Below are 15,015 nucleotides of genomic sequence, written 5' to 3'. Positions count from 1 at the left end.
ATCATGAGCTCTTTTATTAAATTGTTTTCAATCTCCTTGTCCTCATATCATTTAAAGCGTATTTTTGTTTGGATTTAACTTTCAATGTGTTTTCAATTGTGATTTAAAATCCTTAAATATTTGTGTTCCTTTAATTTGTTAGAGATTCTTCTAAATCTGTTCCAGGAATTGATATTGAGACGTTTGTTTTTGTATTTAACTTGCCAAGCAAAGCAATGAAATTTAAGTTAAAAAAGGAAAAAAAATGAATATTCAGAGTTTAGTTCTGTAGATGTGGATTTTAAAAAAATCTATATGAAAATTATAAGAATGCTATAAAAGTATTTCACAGGTTTTCCTATTAAATAGTTATTTAACTAACTATATATTTTGGAAACTATATTGGATGCATATTAATGTATTTATTCATGCTTAGAGATCTAATCTTCAAAGTAGACTGAAAGGGTCTCAGGAGTAATTTAATATTTTCTTTAGGCTCATTTCAAAATCCTAACTTAAATTTATAGGGCTTGATTCCTTCATCATTTCATTTTCCTGCTGATTCCATTCTATAGTGTCAGAAAGGTTTCAAATGGAAGTAACACTGTGGCTATTTCGACCCATAAATTTCTTTTTTCTGTCATTAAGGTGCATATTCAGCACTTAAGCCCATTTAATTTTATCTCTTGTCTTAGACTGTGAAATTGTGAATCAAGGACCCTTTTTTTCTTTTTTCTTTTTTTTTATTCTTTATGTACTGTAGATTTCTCAAGGTTAATATAAAGCAATAGGGACAACAACATGAATATATATTAAAAGCAGATAATAGTATTCCCCACAAATCACTAATGTGCTCTGTTTACTCCAGCATCCCATATCCCCCCTACCACTTGCTCTTGTGGTCTGCGTTGTTACAAAGGGACAAAGCTGTGCATTTTATTCATGAAGGAATGTGTTTCAGAGTCAAGTGTCTCTTTGCACTGTATTTGCCTAGCCAGTAGCTCTCTTCAGTTTAAAGGAAAACATTAGTGGTCCAAGGGTCCTCAGAAGAGGTCATTTGTTGTAGCACATCAGGGAACATCTCGAAAATCACTTCCCCAAATACTTCCTCGTTCAGTTGTGCAGTGGTGGTGTTGCCTGCTGTGCTGCAGTGCCTCGGCCCTGGAATTTGATTTATGGTTTTATTGCAAAGGAGAAATGTGGTGAGTGAGCAGAACAGAACTGGAGGTTATGAGCAGGAGAGATGAATAAGGAGTACAGGTATCCAGTGAAGGATATGTATCAAATCTTAGGCCAGTTAGCATCCCTGTACGATGCTGGCAAAAATATCAAAGCTTGCTTGATATTTGTCTCTTGCTTTGAGAGACACCAGAAGCAGTGTAAGCAATCACCATATCAAGGCAAGGTATGCCATGACATTCCTTGAAAAAAAGCAGATTTAAATAGCCCAAACAGACCATTACGCTGAGATAGCTCACCTGTTTGGGCGATGCAAGTTAATGTCTCGGCATAGCACGGCACTGTGCCTCTAAGACACACAGGTCCGTCGTGGACTTTGGTATGCTAACTCAGGGATCTCAGCATGATGCTGTATTGCATTTCGTAGATATAGTCAGTACGCTTGTTACAGCACAAACATCTAGGAAACTGTTAGCTTGGGAAAGTTGTTGTTTTATTTTATAATCCATAAATATAGAAAATCAATAAATTCATTCATTTCATTCATTTGTAAGCTCTCTCTTCTAAGCAGTAGCGTATTTTTGTACTCATAACTGCTGTAATGTGTGATTAAATAAATTTAAATTCCACCCTGTGATTTTGGAAAACCTAAGGCTGATAATGGTGGCAAGAGGAGTGAGGTAGATTTTCGTAAGAAACTATTTTGAACTGAAACACATGCAGAACGATAGTCAATGCTGCATATTTGTGCAGAAGATAATAACGTATACACACAAAAACCATCATAGTAGGAGTAAATACTTCAGAATCTGTGGTATTTTTTTCACACAGTTAATAATGGATTTGCTACTATATGTCTATGTAAGTATTTTTTAAATTTCACTGGAAGATGTAATGTAAAAACAGCTATAAAAGCAGAAATGTAGTATCATGTATTACAACTTTTCTTCATACTTTTTAAAACTTATTTGGGGAACTTCCAGGAGCAAAATTCATCGGAACCTTTCCCATTCCGGACACCTATAACCCAGATGATGACAAAATCTACTTCTTTTTCCGAGAAATATCACAAGATAGTGGGACATCTGACAAGACAATCCTTTCCCGAGTTGGGAGGGTTTGTAAGGTGAGGACTCTCTCTTATATTTTATTTGCAATAGAAAAGTTTGATGTGTTTCTGTGATATATCTTTTTTATTTTCCTTCTAAATTAAAGAAATAATGATACTCAACAGGCCATCCAAGTAATTTTTCAGAGCATTGATAACTAATGCTCTCTGAAATTTACTTCACTGAAAAATAGACTTGATATTGAATATGTGTTACTATTTTTTTTTAAGAATAATATAAGTGATAACCTTGCATCTAAATAATAATGTATTGACTTTCCAGTATGCGACAGTGACAGCTTTTGTTTCATTAGCTTTCAGTGAGGATTCATTTGGTGTTATGTATTCAACATACATCAGTACAGCATCTCTGGGCACTGCTGGGAGCTGAGATCATTCATTTGTTTCTGAGCATACCTCATTATTGGTTGGGGTGGGGGGAAGTTAAGAAGTTTTATTTTTTTTTCTAAGCTACATCCACATCTGGAGGTGTCCTCCCCTGAGGTTCCAGCATTAAAAGTTTAATTCTATTAGTATCCAGCCTGCTTTAGAAGATTACCCCCTTCCACTTCTCTTTCTTTATGTTTGATATTGCCCTTTATGAAAGATATCTGCCCTTATGGTGCACTTAACCTGGACCTTGATTTTCATGTGCTGTACTCATTGAAGAAGCATTTGTTCCAAGGCCAAGAGCCTCTTAAAATGCTAACACAAAGGTAAATCAATTACTGTTCTATGACAATGGTGACCAGTAAAGAGTCAGCTATTTAGCAGCTTGCTGTTGTTGCTAATGTCTTCCTCTGGTTGCAGCAGAAGGGTTTGTTGACTTCTCTGGCAGATGTATTCTTTCTCCATTCCTACAACCCTTAGAGCTGTAGGAGTGGGGTCAATGTAGGTTCTCTTGTCCTGTCCTTCACCCTTCAATCAATATAGGTAGCAAGGAGTCATTGCCAAAAGTCAGGAAAAGCATGCTTAGAAACTATCATCATATTTAACAAAATATAAGCTTTGAGCAAATGTTTATCTCCTGAGATGATCCCGCTCTCAGTAACACCATCACGGTAATCACATGATTTGGTAACGCATTTCTGTGATGTTTCCTTCAGAGGTCTTCATTTACATGTATTTTCTGAGAAACATTGCTGACAGTGAACATTATCTTCTTAAGAAAAATACTGAAAATAAATGAACAAAAAATTTATGATTTGCTGTAAGATATGTCTAAGAAAAAAAACAGAAAAAATGGATGCATATTGATAAAAACAAACACTAGACATGTATGGATATGTAAATCTACGCAGTCTTCTGCAGTCCAGGGAACCCCTATTAATTGAGATTTCAGTAATCACAGACATTTCACACTTCGGTCCTTGACCTAAATGTTAAGAAAACAAAAAAAGACTTCATTCATAAATCAGTTCTCTAGGAGGTTTTTAGCCAGACAAAAGAATGGATAATCTTTAGTTGGGTATTTCTCAGAGGTATGATTAATGGCAGACTGGAAATGCAAACATATATGATTTGCTATAGACATGGCATTTGCTGATTATGAGAAAGCACTTAATGCATTAGGAAAATTTGGTGGGTAACATTTTGAACCCAAGGCACATGGGAGATTACATTAAACTAAGATATATCAGCAAGAGAGCTCCAGCATCCTTTACCTAGAAAAAAAAGCAGATAAGATATCATGGCAAAAGCAGATGTATTGTAAGGTAATCCTAATGACCAGACAAAATTGTACTTCAACTGAGACTGAATTTGTAGAGTAATGATGTTAAGGGGAAAAAAATGTCTTGAATTTTATTTTTTAATACTCAAGTGAAGAACACAAAAACCTTGGAAATAGTTGAACATGTTTTATTACACTTATGCATACAAATCTGTGACAACAGAAATGTATTATTCTGTGTAGCAAAACATGTGTATGAACACTTGTTTTAATGTGTGTCTGTGTGTGTGTGTGTTTGTGCATGGGCACACAAATACATATAAGGCCAGATGTTCAAGAGTGTCCATTACCCTCAAATGGAAAAGAGGGAACTCCCAAAAGAGTTCAGCATCCAACAACTCTCTCTCTCTCTCTTTTTTTTTTTTTTTTTTTTAATMARAAMAATGGGAACTGATAGGTAAAGGTGACTATAATTACTGTTAGTTTTACACTGTCTTTTTTTTTTTTTTTTATTGAGAACTTCCCGAAGGATGTAGACTTGTACTGAAAATTCAGAGTATTGCTTTTTTTTTTCCTTTTTTTTGTGCATTTATCTAGATTAATGCCAAGCCTCAGTATAAATAAAATTATTATGATTATTCAATATAAATTAATGATGTATAAACATACTCTGCTGTTTACAGACTAACCCACCAAGGAGCTCTGGATCTGTCGTCTGCTGTGATATAGCTGCTATGCTTAATTCTCTGATATGGAATTGATGTCTGTGGTTACAATGATGGATAACATAACGGTTTCTACTCATGCAGTGTAGTTAATGTGGTCTGTACTGCATAAAGATAAGCCTCTGCCTTCTTTCCATAGCAAGCGTAGAATAACATATGTATATGGGAGGAGACCAGCAGCTTTCAAAATCATTTGCTTGGTGTAAACCCAATTTCTTTCCACTAGAGCTTAATTATTCTCTACCTCAGAGTGCCTCGGGGCTCCTGTAAATTAATGTCAGAGACACATGCTGAAATTAGAATAGGCTTTGTTTTTAATAAGGAGGTTAGTCAATGCAGCCTATCCTTTGGCTAGTTTTTCGCTGGCTGAACGATATGCCTTCTCACTGGTTGTCTCCCTTGGGGAAAGTCTTTTCCGGAAAGCACTCCCTCTTCCCGGATACTTTCAGACCCAGAAGATTGCTGTACTCTCCCTGGCAGTTCTTTGCCCAGAGTCAAACAGCTGTCGCTTGTCCTGTTCCTCAGCCCATCCTTATGTTTACCATCTAGCAGCATGTTTCGTAATGACGCAGGCACCATAGCACTGAATAGCACTAATTTAGATTTACGTCATCTGCATTCTGTATATCACCAGGGGATATCGTTGCAAATTGGGAGGAAGTGCTTTCAACAGTCACTTTCAGATCCAGTTGTGTCATTTATCATGGCAAAAGGCATTTCCTATTTTTTATTTGAGGGAGGGGAAAAAATGTATCATAGGCCTATCTGTAATACCTGATAGGTTTTATGATGTGTTCGGGCTCATATGAAGTGTAATATGTTGGGTTATTTGCTTTCTTTTCAAGTAAAGTCGTAAGTGCAAAGACAGAATGACTATCAAAGATTCATCATAAAATCTTTATCCGTTTTTTAAAACATACACAGATACGCTCACATATATGGCATGCATAGACCCATATATTTCTGTTTCTGGAAACACAGGCATAAACTGTTATAGCTACACTGTTCAAGTCTATGCTACTGCACCAGTTTGCATCTGCTAAGGATCTGAGCCAGATTTTGAAAACAAAATGCAACGTCCATGGACGGTGCCCTTTGCAGTCAAATAACAAGTCTGCTACACTTTTGTATACACACTTACTATAAAGCAGTGACAGAATTGTCATTGTATTTAAGCACACTTCATATATGCAAAAATAACCCGAGAAAAGACCTGGATTTTCTTCCTATTTTCCTCACTCAAATAAAAGGTAAAATAAAAATCCTATCTTACAAGATTTTTCATAAAGTTTTTGGAGAGGGTTGTTGAGATTTTTATTTGCTTGTTTTCTCCATAGCATTTTTTCAGTTACAACCTCATTCCACTGGAATGGAATGTAAATTAGCCAGAAGCAGTAGTCTCTCTGTTACAGTATGAAAATCCTGTTTGTTATTACAGCAATGTCTATTTCTTGTATTACAAGCTTCTCTTTAATGGTTTTGGTGATGTATTGCAAAAGTTACTGCATGTGGGTTTAGAGACTGATTTCTAAGAGACCTCAGCTGCCAAGAAATTAGATTTCGGTCCCTAATGTGTATCCGTATGTCCCAAAGCATTCAGTATCCAGAAGCTTGCTTTGTTCTGGTGGGAACAGCGGGGCTCTTTGTCTTGGTTGTATGCCATTCCACCACGCCGACGTACAGCAGTCCGTACCTGGGGACAGGAATATAGCAATTAGGCACAGCCCTCTTGGTTAAACGGTACTTTCTCAGCACAGTGGAATGTAATCATTTTAAGAGCTCCTGAGTCAAGAGCATGGGACACACCCTGCATTCCACCTTGGGGTATCGTAATTTATTTCCAAAGCCCTCAACGCGAGAAGAGTTCAAGGCCGTGACCTTGCGTCCCGTCTGAAGCTTTAAGGCAATTTGTACTCTTGGAGGGAGCTTTCCTCCTGCTAGTGCGAGCACAGGGAGTCCAGCGGGCTCCGGAGCTGGGCTGGTGGGGTGTAAGAGTTAGGAGGTGTTTTTCTTGCCTGGGAAATAGTCTAGCCATCCCTTCAGTGTGAGCTGGGAAAATCAGATCATTAACATTCTTTCTGTTTCTATATTGTGTAATGCATCACTGCGTATAGATAATTGAGCTACCTCCAAAAACGTCCGAGCGCCCTTATCGCGTGATGCTATACTGTTCAGCTGTATTAGCTCAGGTCCCGGAAGCAAAATAGCTACGTTGACGTGTTCTCAGCAGGGCGGATTAGCCTGGGCTCAGCACCAGGTGAGTGCAGCTATCCAGCCTCATTGCAGACGAGCCGGGAGACCGAACTTACTGCCTGTTACATGCCTACATACTTTGACAGCATAACGTTGCCTAGCCACAATGCTAAGCATGAGTAATATATATATATATATATATATTTTGGTTTCTCAGCGATCATAATTAAAAACACTAAGAAAATGTCAACCCCAGGAAAAAAAAAATCAGAATCAAAACGAACAAACAAAAAACCCCTTTGGCCCTTGTTTGCTAGTTATGCATCTTTGCAGCAATTTGTCTTTTAGCAGCCAGCTCCTCTTGGATTTCTGAGTTTTACATTTTAATGTTATGTGCCATTTGAAAGTTTTCAAATGATGTAAAAAAGCAGATGCTCATCAAGATGATGTCATTTTAAGGGCTGATGCTTTGGAGAAAGCCCAGTTCCACACTATATTTGTTTCTAACTGTAATGAATTATGAGTTATAAGGCCAAACTTTGTCAGGTCTTTTGCTCCATCTTTCCTTCTTGGCAAAGGTACAAGTGTGAGTATAGGAAGTTCTGTATATTTTTTGTCTCTGATGGGTGTGTTTCAACAATGTAATCAGCATTTTTTCTGTGAAATTTCATGATTTACCAATGAAGCAAAAATATGCAAGTTATGCTTATGTATAAGAGGAGTGACTGAATTTTACTGAGCCTCAGGGAAAATAGAAAAGAAATTGTAGTGTATATACATTATGGATATAGCTTTAAAAACTAGATTATAGAAATGCAGCTGCAAAATGTCTGAAACAAAATCTGGAAAACTTTGTAGTTGCCAGAGAGACCCTTTTCAGAGCACACTATCTTTACTCCAGTGAAGGAGAAGTGAAGAGCTTTCAAAATTTACTGCAGTAGAGAATCCTGTGCATCTCTGGGGCTTAATCCAAAGTTCCTGATTTCAGATTTTTTGGTTCAGATCTTTAAACATCTTTAAAGTAGTAATGATGCCTTTGTGTTTCTAGAAATTTTCTGATATCGTAAAATTAGCTCCCTGATTATTGAAGAACATGAAATTCTGGGCAATAGATTCAGGCTTGATTGTTCATAAAGAAAATAGCTTATCCCAATATTGGCATTGCCCACTTCTTTACGATCCTTCAATACAAGGTTTCACAACACAGCTACTCAAACCCTAGAAATTCAGGACTGCTGTTGTATTTAATTGTATGATCTGTCTAGTCACTGAGCTTGCCTATAGCTTCGTGGTCAGGAGTGCTACATTTCATAACTTGAAGATTTTTGTCATTTTATATATTTTTTATGTGTTTGTACCATATTGATTTAAAGTATATATGAGAGTTCAAACAACAGACAAGTAGAGGCAAATCAAATAGTGAAATAAACTATAAACATATGTTACCCAAAATTTAAGATTGCTTCTGACTATTAATTAAAAAATATGTTCATTTCAGTCATCATCTTTTGCTCATTTTAAATTCCCATCATCAGCGTTAGAGTGAACAGACCAATGATGAGTGAAGTAGAGTATATGTAGTCTGTGGTGGTCTTTGAACAGTTTGGGGAAGTACTCTCAATGTTGACAAACAACGTGTTGTGTGATCTTAGCATGATTACTGAGTGGCCCTGAAGTAAAGTGGAGCTTTATCAGTGAAAAGCTTAATTTTATTATTGCATTTGTCCTGAAACACATTCAAGCATGCTGTTGTCATCTCTCTCTCTTCACCTGAGCCCATTTATTTCTGGTTTTTGTTTTTCTCATGGTAGACATAGCAACATTCCGGAAGATTTCTTTACTTTATGGTTAGATTTTCCAATTTGTATCCCGTCCAAAGATAACCCAGTAAAAACCTCTGGGTATGATGTTTAAATATCTTCCAAGATAAGAGTCAACATTTTCCATAGTGAACCAAATAACTGCATGCTTAATATGAGTAAATTACTGCTCTGAATGCAATAGCAGCAAATCTAATTGAAGAGCAGGAACTCAAAGCTAAAATAAATACCATTTCCCTGACCCGTAGTTCAGACAAAGGACACTTCCATGGTGGATGTGGCCCATTCAGACTGCATTCTTGCAGTTTTAGCTATGATTTTCACTTATGATAAAGAACCTCTTTCCCATTGTCTTAAGGGCTAGAACTATGTGAATGCCCAGAATGGCATCCCTACCCTGCAAGTCTCATGTAAGCTTTCTGATGACTTAGGATGTCTGTGGTCAAGGGACTAAGTCATCTCGTCCTGCACTCTCTGAGCTTTGCTCTGGACTCAGGCCAACAGCTTGCCTTAGTCCTACTGGGCACTCTCTCATTTCTGCAGAGGGAGTCAAAATCAGGCGTGAGACTAGCTGCAGCACGGTTGCTACTGGTTACAAAGATTTGTGACCCTGCCGCCCAAGCCTGGTGTCTAGTTGGGCAAGGGCACAGGTTGAGACAAATGTTTAGCTTTTTTGTTTGTTTTGTTTTTGAGATCTATATTTAATACCGATTGTGCAATTGGCTTTATACTTGCACAAAGCTTGCTGAAAGATATGATCCACAACCTATAATCTTAGTCTGCAGAAGATACTATTTAACCAATTCCTCTCCAATTTCTTTTGCAGCAAGTAGCATGGTTTATGCCAAGGGAATGAAGGCAGCCAGTACAGAGCAGTGACAGTGCATGAGAGTAGTAGATGTACTATGTTAAAGATTAGGACCCTTTAGGGTCACTGCCTGACCATGTGACTGCCTCAGGATGGGACAGGTAGGACCAGTGATGTGTTAGGTGCTGGGCTATACCGGACTTCGAGTTCAGAAAGATTTTCAGACAAGACAGCCCCCAGGGACCAAGTGATAGTCTGGAGTTCGCGCAGCTGAGCTTTTTGTTTTGAGTCATGACAATACCCATACCTGAAGAAGGGTGTGGAAAACAGTCAAACTAGCTGTGAAAGCAAGCTTGACTAGTGGAAAGCTCAACCGCTAAGCCTCACAAATCTAGAAGAACTCCTGACCATGTCTCTGGAGGAGACAAAAGATAGGCAGCTTGTAGTTTGAGAAGGCCTGAGGAGGGCTGTAGAGGTATCAGGCTGATGTATTACCCTAGAAATCAAGAGGACTCAGTTTCTCCTAAGCCTTCCTGTGGAGCTGATGTGCATCTCTAAGCAGTTCATCTGAGCTGTCTGTGCATGCTCTCACTTTTGGTTCAATTTAATTCTAATTATGTGCCAGTTCTACTGCCATGCTAGAGACCTTGCAGTGCATCGGCTGTATGCTGAAGATTTATACCATTCTGCTACTCTGTATTCAGTAACATGTTACTGAGTAAGCATGTGGCAGGTGTGGCTGAGTCCCACCCAAATCCTGATCTTTGGGTGTAGAAGATCAAGTAGCAGAAGTATTATAAACCAGCAATATCCACAGTGCCCAAAAGAGATGAAATTGCCTTGTATGGAATAGTGTACGATCCCATAGTAAGAAGTATTCCCGTGCAAAGGTTCTGTCATCTCATAGAAATAACAGAAATGCTAGACAGAATTGCTATCTTCATTTTCAGATAAGACCTGGAGACAGAAAGATGAACTGACTTTCTTCAAGTTAGTCCAGACTTCCATAACAAAGCAGTCCAATATTTAAACCATATTTCTCTTGTTTATATTTCAACTGCATTTTTATTCTCTCTCTCAGTCACACTTCATGTGTTGTGTGATGCTTTTGGATCTGACCCACAGCCACAGAAATCATGGGAGGAATCTTTCTTTCAGCCTCAGGTTCAGACCAGAGATTTTGAAGCTAGATTTGTGAAGGAAGACTTCATCTTACTTTCCTGTGTACGGACAGCACCTAAGAGAGTTGGGTATGGTCAGAATGTATGCAATGAAAAATAATAATTAAAAAGAAATATGACTTGGAAGCCATAAGTCCACTGATAATACTGGCTTTTTCTCCATTTATAAAAATGACTGAAGTCTGCTAGTTTTTCCATAATGTAGGACTTTGCTGCTGGGGATTTAATCTGTTTATGGTGGCTTTGCCACTTAGCGAGACTGCAAACAAAAGTAGGGCTCCAGGGCCTTTTGCAGCTTCAGCACTTTTCTCGTCTCTTCTCCAGCATTTCCTTTTGTTCAGCCAAGAATTCACTTTGGAGGATCCTTTTGCACATCTTGCCACTGGCTCTAATTAATAACCTGTTTCTAGAAATTCCATTCATTGTCTTTTTTGATTTAAGTAGCTGTTCAGGATAATTACTATTTAAAAAGTTTTATGAATCACAGTGTTTGACATCTTTGATGTTGATTGATTTTCAAAATACCTGCGCTTTCTGTTCTAATGCTCAATTTGTCACTATTACTTAGAAACAAACAAAAGATTTAGAGCCTCTGAGATGCAGATGTTCTTTAGCGTTGTTGCCATCTGTTTGCTTAGTGGATTCTAAGATTTACATTTGTGCATTTTGAGGAAGCTAAATTTATATCGTGTAGAAGACGCAGCAGAATGGAAAACTGATGCGACAGAAACTCTTTAATATAACTTGTTTTATTTAAACCACTTGTTCTTAGCTCTTTTTTTTTTTTCTGATAGTTTTTATTTTCACAATAGGTTGGTAACATCTCTAACCAAAGTGTTAGAAAGTCATATATGTTCTGTTCTGCTATACATTAATTGCAGATATGCATACAGCTCTCCCAATAAAAATATATGATACGACCTTAATTTACTTCACAAATGTTACATGATGGCATTTAAACAGCGTTCTTTAGTGGTTTCAGAAAGCCATATATTTACAGATGTATCTATTCTCAGCTAAACTGTGCGTCAGATATTTTAATTCTTACTGTCGCTTGGTAGAAACCTGGTTTCTCACTCCAAATCTAATCATTTTTAGAACCAAATCATAGCAAAAGGTTGAAGTTCTGAAGTTTTCTGTAGTATAAAAGTCTTTATTTTTCGTTTAAAATATTTTATTTATTTCTATTTTTTCTATTGATATCATAATGAAATATTTCCCCACTTACATAGATAATTTCATTGTTTAAGTCTTTGAAGTTCTTTATTTTTTTTAGTCTTTTCTCTACCCATGACACATTGAACTGTTTGCCTTCTGGCTGACAATTTATCTAAATCCCTAAGTCAGACAAACAGAAGTAACAAATAACAGAGTTTTTACAGGCGCTTCTTTCTGTTATAACAAAGGTATTTCAGGCGGAAGTGTTGGTATCTGTTGCAGCTTGTGAGACTGCAAAGCAGTAAGTGCTAATTAAACCTTTATTTATATTCAAAAAGAAATATGCAGTCTTAAGTGCCTTCATCTATAATGTAACAAAGTTTATAGTAAACACTGTTAATCCAGTGTGCTTAGAAGTGATATTTTGTGAGATAAGATTTCAGATACTTTGGCTTCTCATCTGTTACGAGTAGATTGGCCCTATTTTTGGAACGAAAGGATTGTTCATGCTGCCTTTCTCTCCTCCTGGCACTTGAATTTGTCTTGTCTTCTCGTTTCATCTCACTGAAATAACTAGTGTTCTTTGTCTTCAGTCCTGATATCTCTGGGTCAGAATCGTTTCAGTGTACCCAACATACCACACGCTTTCAGTGGTGCTGAGCCCAGTCCTTGGTTGGTGTAAATCAGTCAAATAGGGATTTTAGGATTGTGTTACTTTGCATTAACTCCCCCTTTCTGTTCCCCTGTGCACTGGTTGGCCTCTCCTTTGGAGATTTTCCCTCTTATCCATGCTATCTTTGCTTTCTTATTCAACCTTTTTTCTAATCCACTGATTGCTCAGCCTATACAACTTGTTACATTAACATAATGATCTGCATCCAGCTTTGCAGCACTTTAGCGCATGCCAGTGCTAAATCAGTTGTGAACTGATTTTATTAAATCAACTTTTCCACAGAAGAGATTGTTTTCTTTGTGTACCAACCCTGTCTCAAACAGATACTGTGCAGATATCTCCTTTACCCTTTCAGGGGCTAAAAATGATGAAATATGATGACCTGAGGAATCTATGTCAAAGTCAGCAGATAGGATGCAAGGCTAATGAGTTCATGCCAACATGGTCTGACAAAAAATCTGAAGAAAAGAAAATCACATATTTTCCAGCAGCTGAAATTTCAAGATAAGTCTCAGACTAACCTAATATATACCAAAGAAATAGTGTTAGGAAGGGCGGGCTGCCTTTTCTTCATGACCTGGAGATCTTCATCATAAGACAGCTGCTACCTGGGAATCCAGGGGTAGAGATGTGCCTAAATTGCTGGTGAGTTTTCAACCTCCTTGCTCTGAGCTGAGCTAAGTCCCCCTTGTAGATAAAACTGTCACAGCCATCATCAATTCTTGCAGTTTCACAGTCAGTTAATAATTAGACACGCAAAGATGTGACATTATTTGGAGATGGCAGAAGAGAGCTGAAAGTATTACATGATTGCTAATCAAATTAAAAAAAAATCTAATAAAGTGTACGTTTTAGATATCGGTAGGTAGAAGCATATTGAAGGGTATGTCAGCATATTATATGCAGAACTGTAAAAACCAGTAGAGGGCCTTTTCTGTCTCAGATAAATATTTCACAGTGAGTTTTTCAGTCTCTGGCTGCAGAAGGACTTGGTTTGGAGTGCTGGCTGGTCATTGGATTCTCCTTGTTCCCTTATAATTGGTATAATATTATTGGCAACGTTTGGATATATACTTCAAACATAAACATACTTACTAAATATCTCTACTAATGTCTCTTAAATTCAAGTAACATGGTTAGCATCGTGTCTTGGCTTGAATGTGAGGAAATATGGATACATTTTAAATCCAAAGGAATCTTATATTTTAAAACACATAGCACTTGCTAAAACTGCTTCCTTCCATCAAAGTGTTTAGTTTGCACTAATTTTTAGTAGACTCTCTCACTCAGTGGAACTATTGATATGTTTAAAATAAACATTTGCAAAAATACTCTGTTGGATCACAGCTTAAGGGTGTAAAACACAAGTATGGATTTTCCAGTCTCTTGCAGGAGCTGAATGTCTGAGATGACAAGAGCAGGAGCTAGACAACACCTTTTTTTTTTTTTTTTTTTTCCCTCTATTCCAACCCCAATGCCTCTTGCTGCCTCCCCCAGGCAGTCACGCACATCTCAGAGCCATGTGGGCATCCTCCAGAAGCCTAAGTCGAAGCACTGCAACAGAAGAACTGTTTAGCCAATCTGAATTAACAGAGGAAGGAAAAGCTTAACACATTTTTTTTCTTTCTTTTTTAGAGACTTTGTCATATCTTTGTAATTGTTTGGTTTTAATTATGCCACAAAGTTTATTTGCCATGCCTTTGAACAGAACACACACATGCACAGCTGGCTTCTCCTATTGGCTTAAGGCTGCTAATTTTGACACCTTTGTAATAAATCTGTTGACTAGATGCAAAGCTTCAGGCTTGGCAGGACTTCAGGAAATCAAAAGGAGAGGCAGCAATTCTTGTAAGAACAAGAGTTTCAAAGGTGATATATTAACAAAAAATATTTCCAGCTGAGCTAAACTATTTAAAATTAACAAATACATGAAAAGAGAAGTCGGTTAGAGTACATTACCAGAAAATTGCTACTCCTTGTGAAACGAATTTCAACACTTAAAACCTTCTTTCTGAATGCCTGTAATATTTATGATACAGCCCTGAAGGGCCAAACATAATCCATGGAAATATCACTTAAGCTCCTCTACACAGTGTTTCCTGTTGGCTGGTTCTAGACCTTCACAGTCAATAGGTTTTTTCAGACTCTGTGTTCTGATGACTCTGGAAGAGACGACTATTTATGACCACATTTGCAGTGCCGAACCTTGGAGCACTGACCCCTTCTGTTCCTTAGTTTGTAACAGACCAGTTAGCGATGAGAACATTTCTCTTAAATGTTTGAATTCTTGGTTCCTGCTCGAGCATCATTGCCTTGGAAATGTCTATATGTAAAATTTGGTGCCTAAACTAAATAGCACCCTGGGACTGAAATATGTCTGTGATTTGGGACCAAAGGGAACACACAAAATCATTAGATTGTTCATATACTCCGCAGAAGGAAGTAAATTCCTAAGCAGACTCCTAGCTTTTTAAAATTTAAAACTTCCTAAGATCCATTATCCCCCCATTTTTTTCTTT

General features: G+C 37.5%; 1 protein-coding gene across 1 annotated transcript in view; it reads left to right on the top strand.

Moving 5' to 3' along the window:
• Positions 1 to 15,015, top strand: part of SEMA3D (semaphorin 3D) — a 94,434-nt gene that overhangs the window by 41,044 nt on the left and 38,375 nt on the right. Inside the window, exon 7 of the mRNA XM_085298950.1 lies at positions 2,142 to 2,284. Coding sequence (XP_085155076.1) covers positions 2,142 to 2,284 — 143 coding nt within the window. The remainder of the gene's footprint in view (positions 1 to 2,141; positions 2,285 to 15,015) is intronic.

This window comes from Rhea americana, unplaced genomic scaffold (assembly GCF_003343005.1).
Source record: "Rhea americana isolate MKP2758 unplaced genomic scaffold, rheAme1 scaffold_1, whole genome shotgun sequence".
In the NCBI taxonomy this organism is placed as follows: domain Eukaryota; kingdom Metazoa; phylum Chordata; class Aves; order Rheiformes; family Rheidae; genus Rhea; species Rhea americana.
Note: the sequence above shows the minus strand (reverse complement) of the source record. Positions and strands in the feature narration are given on the sequence as shown.